This window comes from Polypterus senegalus, chromosome 1 (assembly GCF_016835505.1).
Source record: "Polypterus senegalus isolate Bchr_013 chromosome 1, ASM1683550v1, whole genome shotgun sequence".
NCBI lineage: Eukaryota > Metazoa > Chordata > Cladistia > Polypteriformes > Polypteridae > Polypterus > Polypterus senegalus.
The window spans coordinates 315,344,987-315,371,283 of NC_053154.1; the positions used below are offsets into that span (position 1 = coordinate 315,344,987).

The window sequence follows — 26,297 nt, forward strand, 5'->3', positions numbered from 1 at the left end:
TTAATGATTTGGGAGAAAATTAACATTTGAAAAATCGGTAATGTAATAAATCAGCAAGGAAAGCAACATTGTAACAATGCACGGAACGAACCAACACACAATCGTCCGTGACTGAAAACTGGCGGACCGCCATCGCGCCTTCTCCTGCCAGACGGAGGGATGGGAGTGCACGGCGCTCAGGCGCGGAGGGTGAAACGGGAGGAGAGGAGAAGGACGTCCATTCCTCTCCCTCCGTCATGCTAGTCTGCTGATTTCTCGTTCAGTATGCACTGCCCGCTCATGTGCCCACCTCCAACTCGTCACTTGAGTCGTTGTCGTCTTTGCACAGTCCAGATGCACCTGTGACTCACGTAGACTTTTCATTGCTCTCTGCGGTTTTGGCTGCTTTTCTATATATAATCCACCAAGACACCCGAACACGGTAGTAGCGAGGTGGGAGAGGGGTGTGCACAAAGGGTAGGGACGTAATCACTGGGAGCGTATGAGTCGCACTTAGTGGGAATTCCACGGTTTGCAGCCCGAATGGGGTTCAACGGCTTACCCACGCCTCTCTGCGCCGGGTAGACACACGCTCAATGTCATGCATAATTATTTATTGAATGCTAAACACTTCACCCCGTGACCCTGTATTCAGATTCAGCGGGTTAGAAAATGGATGGATGGATGGATAAACACTTCAGGAAAGACACGGTTGTCTAAAACGTGTTGGTGTGAGAATAAGAAGACGCATGTTTGTCGCGGATGCAAATTGCTGTATGTAGCGTGTAAAACAGTTTGCTATGGTGCACGCGGTCGTGCGTTGTAACCGAAAACTCGTTTTTTAAAGACTGCTTACTTCATTGTGTTTTAACCTCAGTTGTAAAGGATTGTTTTAAGGATACCCCTCGCAAACCATTTTACACGCTGCATATGGCGATTCACCTCCACGAGAAACATGCCTCTATGAACAGTCAACATTGCTCGGAGGTGCATGTGGCCTCTACGACAGACGAATATAAATGACGCCGTTTTTTCTGTGTCGTCGTGTCCGAGTTGGTGGGCGTGGCTCCGCGAGTTGTCGTCGTATCCAATGGTCTTGGAGTTGGTGGACGTGGCTCCTTCCTGCGTGCGCCATAGGTGTCTTACTTGTCGGCGGCTTAGTGAATCCACGCCCCTTACGGCGTACTTTCCATGGGTGTCTTGCCTTAGTGAATTATATATATAGATACATTCATTATTTGTTGTGTTATTACCGGTGGCTTTTTTGTCTCTGCTTGTGAGTGTGTGAGGGTCAGGCCAAGGCTGGGTGGTGCGTCCCTGGAATCTCCACTAAAAAAATAAATAAATCACCGTCTCTTCGACGGTGTGAATCTTAGTGGCACCGGACCGCTAGAAGCCCACTGACATACTCAACCCACCTTTGTCTGCCACAATCTTAGGGGTGCGCAGGAACAGGCTTCCATGCTGCAAGTCCATCATCTCTCCCTTCAGCTTGTCCTCAATCACATCTACCAAGGCGAGTTCATCAACGAGTTCCTGAATGGTGACACAAAAGAAGAAGGAATTAGAGGGGGGCATAGCAAAGGCACACTTAGGAAAACTGCTGTACACGACTCCCTGCCTGGGGTTTATTAGAACATCCGGGATAAAGTAAAGGCCATTCGCCCTAACAAGCTTGTCCATCCTGTTCACTAAGATTATCTAAAATAACATCAAGTAGAAATACAAAGGTCTCTAAAGTCCTACTGCTCACCACATTTCTTGGTCATTTTTTCCATATGTCTATTTGTTTCTGTGCGAAGAAAAAACATTTGTGATAAATCTGCTCTTCTCATGTTTCCAACCCTGTCTCTGTGTTCTTGGTGTAGAATTTATTTTAAAGAAACAGCTGTCATCTACTGTAGTAATTTCTTCATCGTTTTTACACACCAGCCATGTCACCTCTTAATCTCCGTTTGCTTAAACTTGAAAAGGCTCAACTCCTTCAAACTCTTTTCATAGCTCCAACCTCTCAGTCATGATCAATGTAGTTGCTCTCCTCTAGACTTTCTCGACAGCTGCTACGGTACTCCAGGTGAAGCCTCATTAGTGCATCATAAAGCTTAAGCATAAACTCCTCTGACTTGTATGGCACACATCAGGGCGCTATATAACCTAACATCCTATTTGGTGCTGGGCGATATGACGATATATATCGTGGGGACGATAGAAAAGTGTCTATCGTCCTATTTCTCTTCTATCGTTTCTATCGTTTCTAACCTAATTTTATCAATTACTAAAGAAAATATTGCATTAAATAGGCTATGACAAATGAATGATAATGTCTTGTCGCTATGCAATGCATACTCTACCCTTTATATAAGTGATAATCAAGAATAAAAATGAACTTTTTCGCAAAGAAACTATCTTGTGGTTTTGTGACAGTTCAGTTAAATGTCATTTCAAAATAAAGTTGCAAAAAAAAGTATGCAATGATATTTTTGTCAAACTTTTCAGAGAATAACTGGAAACGTACTTTATTGTGGGTGGTATATCGTGATATATATCGTTATTGTGATATAAAATAATCCATATCGTGATATATGATTTTTCCATATCGCCCAGCCCTAATCCTATTAGCGTTATTGATTGCTTCTATACACTGTCTTGATGTAGATATTGACCAGTCCGCTATGTCTCCTTGACACAAAAAAGGTAGACTTTCAAGTTTCAGACCTGCTATTGTGTATTCAGATCTAACATTTTTACTTCCTATATGTAATACTTTACATTTACTTAAATCTGCCAAATGTCTGCCCTCAAGCCCCTCTGTAACAATTTAACTGATTCTATATTATTGGCTAAGGTGGGCTGGCACCCTGCCCAGGGTTTGTTTCCTGCCTTGCACCCTGTGTTGGCTGGGATTGGCTCCAGCAGACCCCCGTGACCCTGTAGTTAGAATATAGCGGTTTGGATAATGGATGGATGGATATATTATTCACCCTTCCTCCTAGTTTGGTATCATCTGCAAACTTAACCATCTTACTTTTTATATTCTTGTCCAGTCCATTTAGGTATATTAAAAAGAGCAGCAGCCATAGAACTGACCCCTGTGGGGCACCATTTTTAACATCACCTAAGTCTGAACGTGTTCCCTTCACTTTCATATCTGTTCTTCTTATATAGTGCCTTTCATATCTGTCTATTTATTTTAATAAGTGCCTCTCACATATCTATCTAAATTATTCACCACAGCCTGGTCATTCTGGGCCACTAATCATCCCCCATCTCTAACTGGCTAACTCTCTCTCACCACTTCACCACATAACAGCTCATGTGTGGTGAGTGTTCTGGACCAAAGATAGTTGCCATCATATTAACCAGGTGGATTTTTCACATTAGTGGCGGTTGAAGTGGCTCCCCACTCACTAAAGCACTTTGAGTAGTGAGAAAGGCGCTATATAAAATGTAAAGAGAATACTATTATTAATATTATTGTTATCTATAACAATGGGTCTGCGGTGGGTTGGCACCCTGCCCAGGATTGGTTCCTGCCTTGTGCCCTGTGTTGGCTGGGATTGGCTCCAGCAGACCCCCGTGACCCTGTATTCGGATTCAGCGGGTTAGAAAATGGATGGATGGATAACAATGGGTATGTGAAGGGAAGTGCCCAGTAAAAGACTGGCATCCCATCAGAATTACTTTTTTATGTAGTTAGTGAGAAGTCAAGCAAAATGCCCCTTTTAATTGGTTAACTATATATTGATTACAATATGCAAGGCAACTCAGGCCCCTTCTTCAGGCAAGTTGTATTGTCATGTGTGCAAGGTACAGTAAAATCTTTACTTGCAGGTCCAATCAGCATGCAGAATGTCACTATTGTTTGGCTCCATTATAAACAAAAATAATATTTAGAGTACATTAGATTAATGTCCTGAGTTTTCAGCCAGTATTTAAATAGTGGAAACTACAGAGAATGCCTCTAACAAATAATTAATATTACTGTCATATCTGTCTGTCCTTTATAGCACCTTTCCAGACTATCTATCTATCTATCTGTCTATCTATCTATCATTATATAGTGACTTTCAAATCTATCTATCTATCTATCTATCTATTATATAGTGCCTTTCATATCTATCTATCTATCTATCTATTGTGCCATTCATTATCTATCTATCTATTATATAGTGCCCTTCATATCTATCTATCTATTGTGCCATTCATTATCTATCTATCTATTATATAGTGCCTTTCATATCTATCTATCTATCTATCTATCTATCTATCTATCTATCTATCTATCTATCTATTATATAGTGCCTTTCATATCTATCTATCTATCTATCTATCTATTATATAGTGCCTTTCATATCTATCTATCTATCTAGGACACACAAATACTCTTTCTTCTGAACTGCGCTGTGGTCTTCTGCATAGAAGTCATTTCAGGATGTTCACGTTGCGTTCACAGCCCTTTTCTTTTCATGCTTGTCTGCCTCTGTTGGATTTGCATGAGGAGAACAAAGGCAGCATGGCTCTCTGCTTGACGCACACACTATTTTGCTGCTGCTCTGAGGTAGCTGCACTTTACAAGAATCAGGTTACAGCTGAGGGTGTTTTTTTGCCACTTTTTACAACCAAGAAACAGCAGGACAGAAAACAAAGCTGTTAATGGTCACCGTCAAATCTGATGGGTAAACACATGCCATCATATGCAGTTCAAAATGAAAAATTTCATTCAACTATTCGTTTACTGAATCTACTTTATTGAATTTTAGGGTCACAAAGAGCCTTAGTTTATTCTGGCAGGATGAGCCCTAAGAACCAAGAGTGGGTGTCTTAAGACAAATTTCACTTATGCAATAGTGGACCAAAATCACAAGGTGCCATTGACACCCGTGCAGAGGGAGCATTTTTAAAATGGTAGGCAACAAGCGACTGCCAGCTTTGTGATTTGTCAGAAGAGTACAATCACACTGCTTCTTCTTTCCACTCACCTTTGAAAGGATGCTGATAGCGCAGGCCATGCCGACTGCACCTACTCCTACTATTGTGACTTTGCTGCGGGAACCAGCAGCCTCATCTGTGTGCACATGATGGATGAGTTGTTCCTTGGTGCTGGCCATTTTCTTATAGCTGTTGAAACAGAAAAAAAAGAAATGAAATGAATCAATGGCACATCAGATACTGTAGGTACTGTCTAGGAAAAGAGCTTTCAGTTGTGCTTAGAAACAATTCACCATGATAGAGAGGACACAGGACAATAGTGACGCACTCCAGGAGCTGCACCTCAAAAATCACCTAATGTTTTTGGAGGAAGAGGTGGAATTTCTCAAGGAAAATGGAAGGGAAAAGAAAACTTGAGGTCATTTGTATTTAAGTGTAATTTTTTACTTTCTCGTATCCGAAGTATAAGGAAAGTATTGTAATCGTCCAAAAACTCAACCTCGAGATTTTGATGAATCTCGACATTTGAGTCCGAAAGTACCATTTTTGGAATTATGTGTGTGTGTGTAAACACGATAACCTGAGTACAGGTACAAAATATAGATTTCTATCAACTTTTGAGCTGCAGTCTGATTTATTCTACTTTAATTTTATTCTAATTGTTCAATATATTATTAATATGATTTGAATTGTTGTCGATGGTTCGTTAATGTACATATCTCTATTATAAAAAGAAACTTGGGATGAGACTTTTTCTCCTGCGTCTAGACGTGATTTTTGGAAGCGACCCAGAGAGACACTTTCACGTCCCGCGAGATGGACAAGTCACGTCATACTCACAGCCTTTGGGAGCAAGTCTCGTGATACAAATGCAGAGCAGGTTAGAGATAATGGAAGTAGGAAAATTCGAAAGCCTCAAAAAAATGAGAGTAAAGATCGCATTGGCGCAAACAAACGGAAAATATTACTCGGTGAAATAACAGAACAGTGAAAAGAGATCGCATACTGTTTCAGGATGTCTGGGGGGGGGAGAAGAGAGACAAGGCAGTGACTTTCAAACATTCAAAGCGCAGTGCGAGATGCAGATCACGCCACACAGGAGCAGCTGCTGATCAAGCAAAGAGGAGGTAAAAAAAGCAACAGTTATTTGATTCCCAATGTATCACAGTCAAAGAGGGGGTTTAGGATAAGCGACCACGTCTCCCCGGGGTGCCCGAAGGAGCCCCGCTCTTCGCAATGGTGTGTAGCACTGGCGGGGTAAAGGGTAGGCGAGCAAAGTACAGATCACATGGCACGGCAGCAGCTGATCGAGCAAAGAGGAGAGAAAAAAGGAATTTGTTTCCCATTGTATCACCATTTAAGAGGGGGTTTTGGAAGAGCGACCACGTCTCCTTGGGGTGCGTTCAGCCCCGCCCTTCACAACAGCGCGCAGTGCAAGGCGGAGGGCAAAGCCCCCTAGTAATATAAAAATATAAACATTGTCTTGCGCTTTACACCTCACATATCCCTCCCCATATCTGAGTATACAAGAAATTGTAGGGGAGACCACTCCCGATTTTTTATATTCTGGATCCATAATTTTTGGTGGTAGTATAATAGAGGCCCTGTGCGAGTGTGGAGGTATACCTGTGTGCACCCTGTCATTTACTGGTACCCAGGCGCAGTGCTAGTTCCTGCACTTTATCCAGTTCTGTCTGGCTCTCCTGTGATCCTGAATTGGATTAAACAGGTCTGAGAATAACAGTAGAGACCCCATTTCTAACCTTGTGCCCAGTGCTTGCTGGGATAGTCAACATTATCACCACGACCCGGTTCTAGATAAGTGGGCTTGGAAAACTGATGCAAATGGTGCAAATCAATAATACATCTCTGCCATTATCTTTGTGTAGCTTGCATATTCGCTCCATGCCAGTCTGGTTGTTTCTCTTCCACATCCATAAAGACATGTTCGTTAAGTTAGTCAGTCAGTCAGTCATTCTCTATCCTGCTATATCCTAACACAGGGTCATCGGGGTCTGCTGGAGCCAATCATAGCCCACACAGGGTGCAAGACAAGAACAAATCCCGAGCAGGGTGCCAGCCCACCGCAGGGCACACACACCAAGCACACACCAGGGACGATGTAGGATCACCAGTGCACCTAACCTGCATGTCTTTGGAATCGGGCAGAACATGCAAACTCCGCGCATGGAGGACCCGGGAAGCAAACCCAGGTCTCCTCACTGCGAGGCAGCAGCGCTACCACTGTGCCACCATGCCACCCTTGGTTAAGTTAGCTGGCTCTAAATCTGCTACAGTGTGAGTGTGGACGGGCGCACTATGATGAACTGGTGCCTTGTCCAGGACTGGTTATTGCCTTGTGCCCTGTGTTGCTGTGAATGGCTCTGACCCCAAGCCCCACCAAACCCTAAACTGGATTACATGGGTTGGATCACGTATGGTGATTCAAAAGCTTTCACTGTGAACCAACGGTTCTAATTTTCCAAGTGCTCAAAAGATCAGCTCGAGTCTACTAAAATACATCCATGACAATTTGCTGGTATTTGTGTTGTGTGCTGTGTTCCAGTGCTACCAGGCAGATGGGAAATGCAAATTTCAGAATCGGAAACTACACATAAATGCCCTACGAGGACAAATCTCTGAATCAAACAATTCAGAGAAAACTAAGCTACCCAAAGTATCAGAGTTATGATGTAATGGCGACCTTTCACCTCAAACACTTGTATAAAATATATACTGGGCAGCCATTTTTGTATATGGTGTGAGGTGATACACATTTACTGTAAAACATTTAGTTTCATCATTTTTCACAAAAAACACGCAGTTCATCCTTGGCTGCATTTTGCACACCAAGTAACAAATCCAGACCATTCTAGGGAAATCCCGCCCAGTTTAGGGGCAGCCAATGACATCACTTCCTTTACTGGCCTTTAAAGCCGCCATCTTGTCTCCAGAGAATCAGTTCTGTTTTGGACTCAGTTGTATGGTCATGTTTTGCTTTTTGAATCATTTTTGCAGCCGGGAACAATTATACGGGTGGCTGCCCCAAACCTTCTCAATGCTTGATGGTCGTTATTGTGATACTATCTATACAGTAATCCCTAACTATATCACGCTTCGACTTTCACAGCTTCACTCCATCGCAGATTTTATATGAAAGCATAATTAAATATATAACGCGGATTTTTCGCTGCTTTGCGGGTTCTGTGGACAATGTGTCTTTTTACTTCCTGTACGTGCTTCCTCAGTTGGTTTGCCCAGTTGATTTCATACAAGGGACGCTATTGGCGGATGACTGAGTAGCTAACCAGTCAGAGCACGCAGTTAAGTTCCTTAAAATATATAAAAATAACCATACAAACATATGGTTTTTACTTCGCGGATTTTCACCTATCGCAGGGGGGGTCTGGAACGCAACCCCCGCGATCAAGGAGGGATTACTGTATATCTATTTTTATATAGTGCCTTTCCCATCTATCTATCTATCTATTATATAGTGCCTTTCATATCTATCTATCTATCTATCTATCTATCTATCTATCTATTTGTCTATCTATCTATCTATCCATCCATTTTCCAACCCGCTGAATCCGAAAACAGGGTCACAGGGGTCTGCTGGAGCCAATCCCAGCCAACATAGGGCACAAGGCAGGAACTAATCCTGGGCAGGGTGCCAACCCACCACAGCTATCTATCTATCTATCTATCTATCTATCTATCTATCTATCTATCTATCTATCTTCTCTCTCTCTCATATAGTGCCTTACATCTATCTATCTATCTATCTATCTATTATATAGTGCCTTTCACCTCTATATATTTATCTATCTATTATATAGTGCCTTTCACCTCTATCTATCTATCTATCTATCTATTATATAGTGCCTTTCACCTCTATCTATCTATCTATTTATCTATCTATTATATAGTGCCTCTATCTATCTATCTATCTATCTATCTATCTATCTATCTATCTATTATATAGTGCCTTTCACCTCTATCTATCTATCTATCTATCTATTATATAGTGCCTTTCACCTCTATATATTTATCTATCTATTATATAGTGCCTTATCTATCTATCTATCTATCTATCTATCTATCTATCTATATGACCCAAACATGGGTGCTTTGTCTTATTAGTGGGCACTTACAGAGGATGAAGGACAGGAAAATGGAAAGTATTTAGAAGGGCTAGGCACAGAATTGTCATAAATGAACAAAAGATGAATACCAGAATAAAAGCAACCATCACTCCACAAAGCATAATCCAATAATGAAAGGTCAGATGCTTAAGCCTCTAATCTAAAATGTCTTTCCCTAACCTCTGAAGCAAAAAAAAAGAACACAAAACGGGTTTTGTCTTCAGTCCAATGAGTGTATGCTTGAAACAGCATGGCACCAATTTAAAATAAGATGACACGCATCTGTAAAACGTCAGAATGAAGACTGAGAGCACGTTAGTAAAGGTGAACGGTAACTAACAAGAGTTTGGCCATGTCTATACGAAAATAACAATTATGGTGCCCAGGAAGCAAATTTATTAGAAGAAGTAAAACATACTAACACTGGGATCACAACAGGTGCTAATATGGGGTACCCCGACACGTTCAGTCTCCCCACAGACGGTGAATGGATTGGGTTTTGCTCCCAGCTTCCTGAAGTTGTCAGCCTTCCTTTAAAATTATTAACAGGCACAGCAGCACTGGCCATTTATAGAAAACAGAGAAGTGCCGTGTGTAGCTCTTCTAAATGATGTGATGCCATCTGAAGTCTGAGTTAAATTGTAATTTGTAATGTTTTGCAATGCTTTTAATTATTTTTAATTATTTACTTTTTGCTTGCTATCTTTCATCACTTGTTAATTATTCATTTCAAAAGTCTAAGTAGCACCCCGACAGTATGCTGTTTTCAGTGGTGTGTGTTGTCACTTTGCACACCACATGACTTTATGGCAGCCATTATCTTTATTTACGCAGCACATCCTTAAATATCATCTGAAATTTGTTTGAAAATGAAAAGACACATCTGTGGGAGAAAACCAGGTTCTTGATCAATTTTGTTTCTGCTGTAGGCTTTAACTTTGACTTTTGGCCTGCTTACCAATTTCAGGTTTGTTTTGCCTTTACATTTCGGTTGCCTGTTGCTTGTCTATTTGATATACAGAAGCCTGCTACACTGCCACTCTCCATTAAAAGAGTCTCTGTCATTTACATTAAAAGAGAAACTGTATTCTCAACATGTTGTTATTTGGAAAGATCTAAACGGTTGCAATACTTCAGTTAAGGTGATATTATGTACAGTATAAACCAAAATAACCGAATCCACAATGAAAGTAAACCAGAACACACAGAATGATGGGGAGCTAAAAAAAACAAAAATGCCACTCTGCCAAGGATAATCAAATATGTTTTTAAGAATACTATACAGAAAAAGTTAACCCTCTGTCACTGATGCTGATGAGCGTCAGGACAGGAACTCATTATGGGGACTGTTAGGGCAGGAGACAGATGATTGCACTAAAGGTCAAGGCCTAAGAACAGGCTAAAGTCAAAAATCGATAAATCAAAATCAAATTGTGATCTGAAAAATCAAAGAGAAACGTGAAGAGATTTGGTAGCCAGAACTTACTGTAACTATTGCTTCATACGCATCGAAATGTTCTCAGTGCAAATGTAGAGTCTTTGATGGTTACCTTCAGTGCAAGGGCAACTAAAATATGTCACCTCCAATCACCACCCTCTAGCAAACCGCTGCCGTATTGCAACAGTGGCACTCCAAAATGACGGTAAGAAAAAGGCATTGCTTGGGAATATTAAATAATAAATTACTAAATATAATTTGATATTACTAAAATACAGCAAGTACGCAGCATCATTTATTTAAAGAAACTGCTAGGCCCTCTCATACGTAACATACGTACTCGACAGTTTTACAATACGTCATACGTTTAGAGGTATACAGTACTTAAACCATAGTGACTATTAACACAATACACAATATGTAGACTCAGATATATCTATAATCTTGGGACAGACGTTTCAAGACAGAGGTTTTGAGGTATTAGAGTTGTCCTTCACATCTTTTACAACTTTGGGATGGCCAGCAGAATTTTCTATGCTGTGGTGTGCTGAGCTGGTAACATCACTTTCAAGAGAGGCCCACCGAGTTAACAAGTTAATTAAAAGGGCAGGCCCAGTTATGGGACACACTCTGGACCCCCTGAAGGTAGCAGAGGAGGAAGGAATTAAAACAAAACTAAATGAATGCCATTATAAACAAAACTGCACATCCTCGGTCTGACACAACAACAATGAGGACTTTCAGACAACAAATTTAATAAACACTATGGAGGGCTCCTTTATACCAATGGCAGTATGTCGGTATAGTGACTTACCGGTCAAGTAACTTTCTTTTTAAGTATTCTTCTTTAGTCATGGTGTGCGTTCAGAGCATATTTTCTATCTATCTGTTTATGTATGTCTCTCTATTATAAAAAAAAATCTTGGGAGGGAAACTAGGGAGACGAGACGTGATCTTCTCGGAAGACAATTTGAAGTCCCACGAGAGACACTTTAACGACACGCAAGACAAGGGAGTGAGACAACATTTAAAACAAGTTCACGGACATCTAACCTAGCAGTTGTTGGAATGCTTTTGGCAGACACGCTTCATGTGCTCCCAGCTCTAAAAACAACGACAAGCGACACGCAAAACACGCAGCTCGCCAGGAGCAGCAAACCAGCAGATGATCCGACCGCTTCTCCTTAGCATGCATTCAGCCGCCCCCCTTCACAATGCGAGCAGCGTTATACTTCCTGCGAGAAAGACATTTAATCACGCCCGGGGCCAGAAATAAAGGACAAGTATTGTTTTTACAAAAGTTTTAAAGTAAAAGTGAAAATAATGCATATGTAACAATTCCCATGAAAATAACAATCTCTTTAAATTGTATATCCGGTAAACCAAACCAGGGGGAGGGCAAGCAAAGCGAGCAGGGGGCAGAGGCCACTAGTATTTATTTATTTAAATAGTCTTTGTAAAAAGCCAAATTTCTCCATGGGGACAAAGTTCTATCTATCTATCTATCTATCTATCTATCTATCTATCTATCTATCTATCTATTATATAGTGTCTTTCATATCTAACTATCTATTATATAGTGTCTTTCACATCTACAACAACAACAACAACAACATTTATTTCTATAGCACATTTTCATACAAACAGTAGCTCAAAGTGCTTTACATATTAAAGAATAGAAAAATGAAAGACACAATTATAAAACAAAATAAATCAACATTAACATCGAATAAGAGTAAGGTTCAATGGCCAGGGGGGACAGAAAAAACAAAAAAAACTCCAGACGGCTGGAGAAAAAATAAAATCTGTAGGGATTCCAGACCATGAGACCCCCCAGTCCCCTCTGGGCATTCTACCCAACATAAATGAAACAGTCCTCTTTGGATTTAGGATTCTCACGGAAGGACTTGATGATGATGATCTATGATCTTAGATCTATGCATCTATGTAATCCTGCCAACTATGCTAAATTATCTATGTCTATCTATCAGTATATACAGGGTGGTCCAGATGTAATTATGCAGATCCAGATCATCTGGATGACTTTGATTTATGCGGGGACGATTCCAGTTCGGCGCAAAGGTGATTCTTCATGTCGTCAGTTCGCACACTTCTCGATGGTCCGAGATTTTTCGGGTGATTTTCTACGTAATAAACTTAATAAGTTATAGCGTAATCAAAATTGCATAATTAGATCTGGACCACCCTATAGTGCCTTTCACGTCTATCTATCTATCTATCTTGGTAACATGTTGTGTGTTGATTAGCACATGCAAGAACTTTACAATTCTCCCTGTACCTGTGACAACATTGGCCCTATGAACCTAAATTATGCCACAAAATTTGAAAATGTTGATCTTCATAAACTTCTACAATTTAAAAAAAATAGCAGAATGTTAGACATTTATCAAAAGATATAAAATGGAATAAAATCAGTTTACATTTCCTGATTCATTCTAGAATGCCTCAGTGTAATTTCCAAGGTTCTGTCTTACAGCAAAGCAAGAGGAAGAGCAAAGTGGTACCTCAGCCATCCTCTGACCCAGATGCTCTTCGAAATACAAGAGATGTGTCTAGAGTACTGGAAGACTGAAAGGGGAGGAAGTAGGGCTCTACTGCTAAATCTTGTCCAGCTTTATGCACATCTTAAAGCACTGGACAGTGTGCCATCACTTGTGATGTACATTACGTTCTGGGGTCACTGATGGGACGAAGTAACCATTCCAGTAGAATGAGGGGTTTTGTGTTCTTCTGCTCGTATTCCATCTGCTATTTCAATAAAAAACACTTTACGTCAAGGCCATTATTTGTTTCCTGTCATCCGAATGAATAATTCATAAATATTCTCCAGTAGTATTACAAAGTTCAGATCAGATTTCCTTGACTAGAGGGAAACAGAAAAGATTGAATGAATTACTAGATTCTGTTTTAATTAGCTCTAAAAAATGGTTTCTAAATGCTTGATTTAATGTATGAAGAGGCCCCCACCTGCTAAGTAAACAAAAGGTGAGCTGCTGTCATGTTTGCTCAATGTCCTCCAGTGAACCAAAACTGCACTTCCTTAGAAACGAGGACTGAGCGTATCCAGGTAAGGCCTTAAGTTTAGTTTGCACAGGCACTTGAATCACATTCCAAAGATAATACTCCACATTTAATAAGCTACCTAAAGATAATACACAGGACACTAACAGGTAGGTGCCATAGCAACCTATTAAAGAAGGATAATATGGTAGATGTCCCTGTACATTACCTGTACAGTAGTTTCTTACATATATTTTGTAGTCCCTGTAAATGGCCCTATATTCAGAACAATTGGTCATGCCACTACTGAAATTAAAGGGGCTATTATGGAGACAGCAAGCAGCTTAAAGTTCATAGATAGATAGATGTGAAAGGCACTATATGATAGACAGATATATAGATAGATAGAGAGATGTGAAAGGTGCTAGAGGATAGATAGATAGATAGATAGATAGATAATTTAGTTGGCAGGATTCCATTGATAACTAGATAAATAGATGTGTAAGGCACTATATAATAGATAGATAGATATGAAAAGCACAATATAAGATAGATAGATATAAAGGCACTATATGATAGATAGATAGATATGAAAGGCACTATATGATAGATAGATAGATAGATAGACCCAGAGAGCTCTATCTATCTATCTATCTATCTATCTATCTATCTATCTATCAAAACCATCTATCATGATAAGAAGACCTAAACAGAATTTGTCTGTTTCCACAGATCCTCGCTAACTTTTACAGACATACTGACTAGCAGCATCATAGTCTGCATCTGTAACTGTGGCAAACTGCAAGGCCTTTCAGCGGGTCGTTAGAATTGCTGAATTCATAACTAGAGCCATCTACAGAGGACATTTATGACAAAAGACCCCTTTGAAAGCTCTTTCCATTTTGATACCTCACAAACCCCAGCAATATACTGTTTGCCCTCACGTCATCCAGCAAGAATTATATCATATGTGATGGATGGCCATGGCCAATACCCGGCTGGGACACCAGCTGGATGGTATGACCAGGGGAGAGAGCATCCACAAGACTACCTGCACTTTGGCCGCAAAGGGGCAGCCCCCCTGGGTGGCTGTGGCACCATGGATTCCCACAGGGCCTGATGGGAGTTGGAGTTTGATGCAGCCCTGTTGGATTCTGTGGGGGTTGCTGCTGGCTGCATAGATGGCAGAGCCCTGCTATATTGGGTTTCCACCACAGTAACTGGGAGTAATTCCAGTTAACCCTGATAAGCCACCTGGAGCACACACAGGTGTAACATAATAGGAGCCGCCTCACTCCATTCGAGGAGAAAGAGGGATGAAATTTGCCCATGGAGGAGTGGGAGTGGAACAAGGAAAAGAAAGAGGAGGAAATTAAGTGCTTTGGAATGGTATATCGGTGCTTTATACTGTGCTGCTCTGGGGAGTGTGGGGAAAAATGCTTCCCCACTTGTAAATCAAACATGTGGTGTGCTGCACTTGTGCGTAGCGTCTGCGTGTGTCGGAGTTGAGGTGTCTGGAGCGCCCTTTAGTGGTTCACACTTAGTACTCAATGCAGTGTCAACAGCCCCTCAAATGCTATCTACCCCATGGCTAACTCCCATTGGCCCCATCTAACCATCTACTTAACCTGTGAGCGAAACTTACTGGACAAGCTTTGTCGGGCCAAATGGTCCTTTCTCATCAAACCTATTCTGATGTTCTCATGGTTGGTAATTTATGTCTGCTGTGCTGTTGTCCTATTTTTTGCTTCACGCAACAATGCAATCATTTCATTTCACTGCACTGAAAAGTATCAAAGTGAAGATCTTATGTGTCTAAAACTCTCTTACCGTATAATAAACACATCACCACATAAAGCACATCAAAAGGCTCCTAAAGTTAAAGATCCTCTGTTTAAAAAATCAATGGCAGTCTATCCATTATGGGCCTCCAGATTTTACAATGTGAACATTCTGACAAAGCGTTTCGTAAAGGCATTGAGTACTTTACATCTATTTAAAAGTATTAGGAGTATGAAATATGTAATGTACGTAACTGTCCACTGAACCTCAGACATCTTGGACTGGTTTCTTTCACACGGGGGGTACAGTAGTCTAAAAGCAGCTACAGTGCAAAATGGCTAAAAATATCTACACTGGCATCTGGCAGTAAAGGTCCTTCTGAGTTTCATGTGAAAGACCAACAGTGGACTAAATCTTTAAATGGCAGCTGACTTGTGACCTTTTGGGAGTCTGAAATGGGCTTGTCAAAGCAACCGAAATATCACTTGATTGGCTCACAAGAAAAGTTCATTACAGGACCCCGTCCTGTCCAGACGGACTGAAACAAAAAACAGACTTGGCAGATATGTTCCTCAGCAAGAGGTTATGTACACTCCTCTTCATGTGTCACAGACTAATGTACCGTAACCCATAATTGTACTCCAATCAATTTCTAAATTACCCTCTGATCCGAACCCACACTGTACACTTGTCCTCAGTTAACTTGTTTCTACTCATCTATACAACACACGATGACTTAACAGACAGCAGCAAAGGATGATAGTTGTTGTTTGTGGCACTGATCCATAGAGGATACCTTGCTGCTTTACCAATATCTGGAAACTTCTATAATGCTAATATTGTTCTGAGTTTATTTAAGTAAGGAAGACAGAAGTTTTGAGGTGAGGTAGTCATACTCATTGATCAGGACGCTGCTGGGTGGCGACGTATTGCATGTCAGTTACCACAGTCAAGTAGGAATTTCATCATACTCTTGAGTTTCTTGTGTTGGGAATCTGACTTAAGAGGGCGCTCCTGTTGAAAATTCCAACAAAGAATTTGGAAATTCTGACTTCCCACTTCAAAAGGAATGCAGCAATAATCCTCCTCATGCATGTATATGTAGCTCTTATCAAATCTTTTAATTAAGGGGATTTATTATTTTGTTTTTTTTTTATCTATTTGCCTAATCATTTTTTTGATGCAATTATTTAATACTAGTAAAACTAAACAGAAAAATACAAATATATTCAGTTTATGAAATATAATTGAATAATATCCAACAAAAAACTAAATTCATACACCAAACTAACATTGCAAGGTATACAGTTGAAATTTGATGGTCAGCAATTACATCTGCGTACGCAACAATACACAGATTTTATATTTATGATTCTATCTGAAAATTTTTGATTTTTCTCTACATCTACCTATCTTATAAACACTACGTCAATAGAAATAATACATATATATATAGTTAAATTACACAGTAATACAAGTTTAAACGTTGTGTATATATATATGTGTGTGTGTGTGTGTATATATACAGTATATATATGTGTATGTGTGTATGCAGTATATATATATAATTTAAATATATATGTATACATATACTGTATATGTATATATGTATACATATATATGTATATGTATATGTATACATACACACACACACACATATATATATATATACAGTATATACACACACATATATATGTATACATATATACATATACACACACACACACACACATAATATATATATATATATATATATATACAGTATATACACACACATGTGTGTCTGCACGCATGCCACATATATAATGTGTGGTTTCAGTGAACAAAAGAGGAAGTGTGGTGTTCTAGGGCAGGGGAAGAGCCAACGTCTAAATGAAATAAAACCACACCCACTCTAGTAAATGTTATGTCATCACAACAGCTTCCATCTTACTGCAGAGTCCGCTCATGAAATATTCATGTCACAGAGGTGTGTGCTTTCCTGTACAGAAGGGTAGCTGGCTGTGTGATGAATATCACTACCTGTGGTTAGACACATTCGCCAAGTATAGTGACCTATTTATTCACATGAGGCAAAAGAGAGGACTGTTCTTTTCTCCTCAGCTCGATAGGAAACAAAATTAATCAAATATGATTTTTGCCTTTGTAAAACCAATATGAAAGGACCTTTTCAGTTTACAGCATTAGGAAGGTCCTGAGCATCAGCTTTGGGTCTGTATCACTGGCATCTGGACCTATCAAATAAGTAAAACTAGTAAAATGACACATATTGTAATATCAAATTGCAATATCATATTGTGATATGAGATAGATAGATAGATAGATAGATAGATAGATAGATTAAAGGCACTATATAATAGATAGATAGATAGATAGATAGATAGATAGATAGATAGATAGATAGATAGATAGAACAAAGTGGTGTATAAAAACAGACAACTCAGTATTTCATTTTAAGATTAAATTGCGCTCACTCCTGAGGTCCTACAACTGCAGAAAGAATTTGCCCACACATCTTCTTAACCGATTTATCCAAGGCAGGGTTAAAGGGCAGATGGAGCCTGTCCCAACACACATTGGGTGTAAGGCAGGAACAATCCCTGGACAGGGTGCCTATCCATGACAGGGTGAACATATACATACCCACTAGAGACAATTTAGTATCACCCCTTCCCTTAACCTGCATGTATTTGGACTGTGGGAGGAAACCAGGGCACCCGGAAGAAACCAATGTGCACATGAGGTGAACATGCAAACATCAGCATATTGTGAACCCCAGGTCTCCGTATTGCAAGGCAGCAATCTACTACTGTGTAAAACATTCACTTTCTGAAATTCAAATGATTCCAGAAGCGAAGGCCTCTTTATTCCTCATTTGCAGGGTGCAGGCCTTGTTCTAAACAATAATGGAAATGCAGATTTTAATCAATAAAATATCCTGTTTCTCCTTATTGCAAAGCAGCAGCACTACAGCTGTGGAAAAAAATAATTTGCTGAAATTCTAAATATTCCAAAAGTGAGGGCATCCTTGTTGCATACATTTTCATGGTGCTGGCCTTTTCCTAAACCATGATGAAAATGTAGATTTTATCAATAAATCAGATATCATATTCTTATTATATGATAAATTCTATATAAAATGATGTTTTTCTCTGAATGTATGTAGAATGTATTTTACACTGAATGCACAGGTCTCTACTATTTCATAGTAACCGAGGTATGAATAAATAATATGACCTGCATATAACGGAGCGCCAAAAGAATTGATATAGAATGAAAAAAAATAACAGAATAAATGAGGCCACGATATAAACGGGGAAAACATCAGATACATTAGAGGGTATGGCAGAAAGCAACGACAGAAGGAAATGAAATTTAAAGCAGAGCAAGCACCCCTAAATTGAACCGAGGCCAAGCACTTGAGCCGGGAGCTGTCCTTCAAAAAATATCCTGAGATGACCTTCATTTAGTGTCTCTGACCTTACCGGACTCCAGTTACAGGTTTTCATCTTCGCAAACAAAAATGTAAGATGTTTAAATGTTTTCCGCCTGAACGACCACTAAAAATTGGTTTAAGGGCGGAATATTTCGTTTTTTTAAATCCAATTCTTGGTGTTCAGTAAGGAATTAACCTTCCTGACGATCAGAAGAGGCATTCCGAAAAAAAAGCTAACCGGTTTTCTTTGCCTTTACGGAAAGAGTCATCTATTAGTGATGTGTGTTTATATTGTGAAATAAAGACAGTAACCATGCCGCATTATTATTTTTTTTTATTTTCATATCTAGTCTGCACCGGCCTCCCTCACAAATTTAGATTCGATGCACTATTAAAATGGCATCTCGTGGCTTTTACAGTATGTCAAATATAAAAATGCACTTATAGCGATGCACGCCAAATGTTTATGCCAGATTTGCCCTGACAATCACCTACTTACCACAATATGAAGCGCAGATCTCTTAACCCCCTAAACAGAACCGGAATCCCCGAGCAGAGATGGAGCTACGTGCCGTAAGCTGTCCTTGACAATTCACCCAGACCCCCTCCCCTTTCACCGTCACATGCCTAAAAAAAACCGTTACTCCGAGCCGAGCATCATATCGACGTCACAAAAACGAAACAGCGCTGCTAAAATAATTTGGAAGGATACAAGTGGGTGTCAGAAGGTTGTAATAAAGAACGCAGGTGTTTCAAAGATAAGCATTCCCGATTGATCTTTTTTTTAATCTTGCAGTTTAATTGCAAGCTCGTCAAGTCCTTTGTTAATTTTAGGCAGAACACAGATGGGACAGGGTGTGGGGGAGTTAGTAGTTTACCTTGTTTCTTTTTTTTTCCGGCTTATCGAGATGATGCGATGTGGTGCTGAGAACTGCTTCTCCCGGCTATCGGCGAGCGGACGACTCTCCCACTCTCTCTCTCTGCAGCGAATCCGCAGTGAAGAGGGCGGGGGCGGGGCTCCAAGTATTTACGTCGATTCGCTGCGATGACGCGCCTTTCTTATTTGCATATGTGCCACACGGTAGGTGGGTTGGAATACCAGATTTGTGTGCTCTCAGTCACGTCTCTCGAAGCTGCTGCGCCTGCGTGAGTCTTCAGAAGCTCAAGGGCGCGGGCGGGAAGGAGCCGCGCTGGCTGCGGCCGGAAATGAGCTGGTTGGTGATGCGCCGTCCAGACGTGCGGTATGTGTGAGGGCTGGAGGGTGGAGGAGTCGCACAGAAAGAGGTGTTTGTTACGGTTTCTAACTTTTATTTTTAATTTTTAAATGTTATTTGGCTGCAGAAAATTACTTCGATAAACTGAAGACATCATCCCACACATTTTTAGGGATCACTGAATCAATCACTCTTCATGTAAACAGCTTAGCACTGGCTTTTTTAAACTGAAAACTGGGTAAGTAAAATTACTATGTGGCGCAAATGCACAAAAAGCATAGAATTTGATTTATATTTTTACAGTCACCACTGCTAATATTCTTGTTACAAACTGAAAATAAAACCCTGAACTTGAACTTAAATTATCAGTGCAAGAATGCACAGGAATGATCAAAAGTTTGAAAAAAAAAATTTACAACATATTCCCCCAGGACAAAAAAATTCACTTATTCTAAAGCGCACAAAGCGTTTTCTGTGCCATTCAAAACGTTTTGTCTTCCAGCTGGGACTGATTAGCTCCAAGAACGGATCAGGTTTATTGCCGGGATGTGCATGGTGGAAAGCCACAGTGCCCTCCATAATGTTTGAGACAAGAGACACATTTTTCTTTGATTTACCCCTCTGCTCCACAGTTTAAAATTACAAATAAAACAAATCAGATGTGATTAAAGTGTACATTGCAGACTTTCATTTAAGGCAGGGGTCCCCAACTCCGGTCCTGGAGAGCCCCAGTGACTGCAGGTTTTCATTCTAACCCTTTTCGTAATTAGTGACCTGTTTTTTTGCTCCTAATGAACTTATGTTGAATTAATTGTAATTGACTTTCTCTTGAAGACTCGGACCCCTTAATTGTTTCTTTCTCTGTAATTAGCCGTCAAACGATCATGAGATACAAAATGAGCCAAAAGATGAGCAGCAAACTGTGACCATCATACAAAATCTGAAAATAAAGAAAGATGAGGGTCTCAGGAATGTCAATCTGCTCAGGTCCCCAAAACATTTTAACAGTGGTCTTGAAAAGAGAAAATCGACCATTTTGGAAATTTATGCTATTACACAATGAGAGCAGCAACAAGATATGGAAATACAGAACAGATTTAATTAACAACACGACTCGGCGCCTCATTAAGCAGCTGGTTGGAGTGAAATTGGTTGGAGTTTGAAGCCCTGACTTAGTTAGTCTTCTGTTGGCTCCCTCACTTCTCATTTCATTTCTTTTTGGGTGCCATTTAAGGAAAGAAATGAAGCAATTGAGAGGAACGACGAAGAAATTCAGGGGAATACATTTTTTAAAAAACAAGTCATCCATCCATCCATTTTCTAACCCGCTGAATCCGAATACAGGGTTACAGGGGTCTGCTGGAGCCAATCCCAGCCAACACAGGGCACAAGGCAGGAACCAATCCTGGGCAATTAAAATTAATTCAAAACAAGTTCATTAGCAGCAAGAAAACAGGGCACTAATTAAAAATAGGGTCAGAATGAAAACCTGCAGCCACAGGGCCCTCCAGGACCAGAGTTGGGGACCCCTGAATGATATTTGCATATCACAACACTTTTTCTACATGGTCCCCCATTTCAGGGCAGGTCTATATTTAGATCTTTGTCGCATATTCCTCATATGCAATGACTGCTTAAGTCTGCGATTCACAGACAGGGTCTTCTCTGGTGATGCTCTGTCAGGCCTCTAATGCAGCCATCTTCAGTTTCTGCTTGTTTTGCGGGGCTTGTCTCCTTAGGTTTTCTCATCAGCATATGGAAGGCCTGCTCAATTGGATTGAAATCAGGTGACTGGCTTGTCTATTGAAGAAGCTTCCATTCTTTGGCTTTGTAAAACTCGTGTGTTGCCTCAGCGGTACGTTTGGATCATGATCTTGTTGTAGTATGAAGCGCTATCCAATGAGTTTGGGGAGAATTTACTGGAACTTGAGCAGATGAGATGTTTTTACACATGCCAGAATTCATTGTGCGACTGCCATCAGCAGTTCCATCATCGATGAAGAGAAGTGTGCCAGGACCTGTGGCAGCCATACATGCCCAAGCCATAACACCCCCAGCAAAATGTTTAACAGATGAGGTGGTACATTTTGGATCTTGGGCAGTTCCTTTTGGTCTTCACACTTGCCATCACTCTGATCAGGTTCATCTTTGTCTCATCTGACCACAAGATCGTTTCCCCAAATTCTGCAGGCTCTAAGTACTTTTTTGCAAACTGTAATCTGGCCATCTTGCTTTTGTGGCTCACTAGTGGTCTTCATCTTGCAGTGTGTCCTCTGTATATCTGTTCATGAAGTCTTCTGCTGATAGTCGTCTCTGAAACACACACACACACACACACATCTGCCTCCTGACGTCTGATTCTGGTCTGTCACACAGACGTTTGGGGGGCTTTTTCTTTCCCATAGTGTGGATTTTTCTGTCATTATCAGTGGAGGTCTTCCTTCAGCCTGCCAGCCCCTTTGTGATTACTGAGCTCACCAGTGTGTTCTTTCTTCTTCATGATATTCCAGACAGTTGATTTTGCTCATCCTAAGGTTTGACCGATGTATCCAATGGTTTGATTCTTGTTTTCAGCCTCATGATGGCTTCTTTTGTAACTGCTGGTGTCTTCATATTGAACAATGGCAGCTACAGACTCTTTCGGTAGAAGCAAAACTTGGTATCTTATGCCTGCACTAGTGAAGCAATGAAGCACACCTGGGTAATCACAGACACCGGTGACACAAACTGTCACAAATATTATGGTCTCCTGAAATGGGGGCACACATACCCAGAGTGTTTGTCATTTCTATTTGACGTGACCAAACTGCATGCAAACCGCTTTAAATGAAAGTCTGCAATCTACACTTTAATCACAAAGTCTGAATTGTTTTATTTGTTATTTTAAACTGTGGAGCAGAACTGTCAATCCAGGAAAAATGTGTCTTTGTTCCAAACATTATGGAGGGCTCTGTAGTTTTGGTTACAGACTGCTAATCTTATATTAAATAATCCAGTCAGTATCAGATTGTGGTGGGGTGTGTTACAACGTTCACAACTTAAAGATAATATTGTTTTGCTTCAATAAAGCAAATAAGATTTATAGTGCTTATAAAAAGTATTCGCCCCCTTGAAAGTTATCACATTTTATTGTGATAAAACATTGAATTACAATGGATTTAATTTGGCTTCAGTTCAATAGAAAAAGACTCTTTAATGTCAAAGTGAAAACAGATCTCTGCAAAGTGGTCTACATGAATTTCAAATAAAAAATAATCGCATAAGTAGTCACAACTTTTTAATATGAAACCACAATCATCTATGGTGCAGCAAATTGTTCAAAGTCACATAATTAGTTAAATGGAGGTCTGGGGTTTCAATTGATTCCAGTCTAAATGCACCTGAATGTGTAAGGGTCATCTTGTGCTTGAGTGAGTGTGGCGGCCTAACCTACACAATGGCAAAAGAACAGACCAAAAAAATCCATGAAAAGTACAAGACACTACACAGAGACAAGAAAATAAAGTACTTACTGTAAGTCAAAAAATGTCCAGTCACTCATTAAAGATTGGAAATATTATGGCACAGCTGTCAGTCTGCCAGAGCAGGCCATCCAAAAAACGGAGTGATCATGCACGAAGAAGACGAATGAGGAAGGGCACCATGAGACCTCTGAGAAGTCTAAAGGAATTACAAGCTACAGAGGCTGAGATTGGGCAGACTGTGCCAACAACTCTTGCCCAGGTGTGTCACCAGTTGCATCTTCATGGGAGAGCGTCAAAGAGAAAACCGCTACAAAAAATCGCAAGTGGTCTCCCCTAGACTTACTTGTATACTCAGATATGGGGATGGGTATTTGAGGAGCAAATCGCAAGACAATAATTATATTTTTATATTATGTACATTAATGAACCATCAACAACAAATCAAATCAAATGAATAATATATTGAACAATTATTCTAAAAGTAAAATTGAATAAATCCGACTCTGCAATTTAATGAATAAAAAATTTGCCATGATAATTGTATCTTGACGAAACAATTTAGGTAAATTATCACTTTCAGTAAGCAGAAGTGGGTCAAAAGTTGCAAGAGACTTTAGTAATGTGTGAAATGTAATACTTGTACCCAAATTTTGTTTACGAAAAGCAAAAACATTCTCAAATATGTATGTAGTACCATTCGAACGTCAAACGGAAAATTGTGATTACTGTATCTCGAAAACCAAGTCATTTTTCGAAGAAATGCTTAGAATGTGGTGCTTTACCATAATATGAAGTGAAATTATAATATTTTTTATATTTTTGGGGAAACGCTTCAGGTAAAGAACCACTTCCAGTTAGTGGAAATCGCTCAAAAGTTGATAGAAATCTACAGTTTGTACCTAATACTTGTATGCAAAATTTGGTTGACCTAAATGAAAGATTACTCAAGTTATTGTGTTTACACACACACACACACAGACATACTGTATATACTGTACTCGTGCACAAGTCAGGTTTTGAAACCCAAAAAAACTGATCATAAAAACAGACCCCGACTTATACGCTCGTTCAAAAATGCGACACTTAAATACCATATTTACGTGTGTACCACACACACATTTTGTCCCGAAAATTACCATTAGAAAATCAGGTGCGTGTCATACACGGGTAAATGTAATTTTGTATTGTTTACTTCTTCTGCTTGGGCTCTCTCTCTCTCTCTCTCGCTCGCTCGCACTCTCGCTCTTGTTTTTGAATCAGTTTGGCGTCGTCATTCAGCATGGATAGTAAAAAGCGTTTACGCTCCTTCACGGCGGGAGAGAAGCTAAAAGTGATTTTGGAAGCAGAGAAGATAGGAAATCGGGCAGCAGGTCTCAAGTACGGTGTTCCAAAATCATGTGTTCAAAATTGGCGACGGAAGAAAGAAAAACTTTCGTCATGCAACAAAAACAGAAGGGCATTTTGTGGAAAACGTGCCTTAAACGCTTCCTATACAATCACAACACGTGTCGTACATGGGGCAAAACGATTTTCGCGATTTTCTTTGTAAAAATTAGGGTGCGTGTTTTACACGAGGGCACGTAGTACACGAGTAAAAATGGTATATAGATATATTTTTTTTAACATCTTCTTGCCTCGCATCAGTTTCTCAGACAAATTGAATTTTGTTGCAGCAGCGCAATTACCAATTTCTTTCGCCACTTCAATGACTTTTAATTTAAAACCAGCTTCATATTTTCTTCTGCTTGAACGCTCCATTGTAAATAAGGGATGCTCTTACAATAAAGGTGTATAAGGGTGTGAAATACAAAAAACACAAAACAGTGCAAACGTCGCTTCAGAATAGTTTGGGTATCACTGTGTGGTCACGTAGGCACAATACATAGAAAAAAAAAGGCTGTTTGCTGCGTGATTACTCTCTCAGGTGGACGTTAGCATATCGTAATCTTTTGGATCAATAGTATGAATTTTCCACATTTGAGTTATACGGCCAACATTATAAAAAAACAGAAATTACACAGTAAAATCAAGCCCCAACTTATCCACGGGAGAACTTAAACACAAGTATATACGTTAATTCCAAAAACAGAACTTTCAGACTCAGGGAGGTCTAAAACGTTGAGATTCATTGGGTGATTCCAATATGTTCCCTATACTTTGTATACAACAAACTAAAAAAGGGACACATGACATGACAGAGTTTGCCAGAGGGCACATGGTAGACTCTGAAGTCATCTGGAAGAAGGTGCTATGGTCTCATAACCAAAATTACACCTTTTAGCCATCAGCATAAACTAAATACTGCACATTATCAAAAACCACAGCTGGCTCTAGGCAAAAGCAAACTAAATGGCTGCATCGGCCCCCCACCTGCACAGCTTGTCACAGGAAAAGCAATAGATGTGAAAGTTGAGAAATGATGACTCGGCTCTGAAGTAGGTGAGTACACCCCCTGCCCGGACCCCCTACCTCCTCTTCAGTTGCACTGCTTACTCCAAGCACCACTTTTCCATGTGACTCCCCTTCATTTTTGGGATTTTTTAGCATAACCTGTTAACAGGGGGTCTTGATATAGGTGAGGGCCTCAACAAGTATAAAACTGGCACTGTTACACACACAACACATCATCCCTGCTGTGAGGTATGGATGGTGGTGTCAGCATCACGCTGTGGAGAAGCGTGTGAGGGTAGAAGTTAAGATGAATACAGCAAGATTCACTGAAATTCTGAAGAAAAATCTGATGCCGTCTGCAAGAAACCTGTGCATCGGGAGAAGACCTCTTTTCCCATAAGATGAAGACACTAAGCATAAAGTGAAAACTACACAGGAATGACTTCAAAACAACAGTGTGAAAGTCTTGGAGAGTCCAGATCTGAATCCAAATGAGAA

At 40.1% G+C, this 26,297-nt stretch overlaps 1 protein-coding gene and 1 long non-coding RNA gene across 3 annotated transcripts in view; one reads left to right on the forward strand and one right to left on the reverse strand.

Moving 5' to 3' along the window:
• Positions 1–19,723, reverse strand: part of ldha (lactate dehydrogenase A4) — a 46,988-nt gene extending 27,265 nt beyond the window's left edge. The window contains exons 1-3 of one of the 2 annotated variants that reach the window (XM_039736369.1): positions 19,230–19,318; positions 4,959–5,097; positions 1,398–1,515 (exon numbers count right to left, since the gene is read on the reverse strand). In XM_039736369.1, the coding sequence (XP_039592303.1) occupies positions 1,398–1,515; positions 4,959–5,087 (247 nt within the window). In that variant the 5' untranslated portion in view covers positions 5,088–5,097; positions 19,230–19,318. Of the gene's footprint in view, positions 1–1,397; positions 1,516–4,958; positions 5,098–19,229; positions 19,319–19,608 lie in introns of those variants that run through there. The other variant, XM_039736360.1, reaches the window with a different exon arrangement.
• A 109-nt stretch (positions 19,724–19,832) lies between these two features.
• LOC120515411 overlaps positions 19,833–26,297 on the forward strand; it is a 32,339-nt gene continuing 25,874 nt past the window's right edge. Inside the window, exon 1 of the long non-coding RNA XR_005630650.1 lies at positions 19,833–19,971. This is a non-coding gene — a long non-coding RNA (uncharacterized LOC120515411). The remainder of the gene's footprint in view (positions 19,972–26,297) is intronic.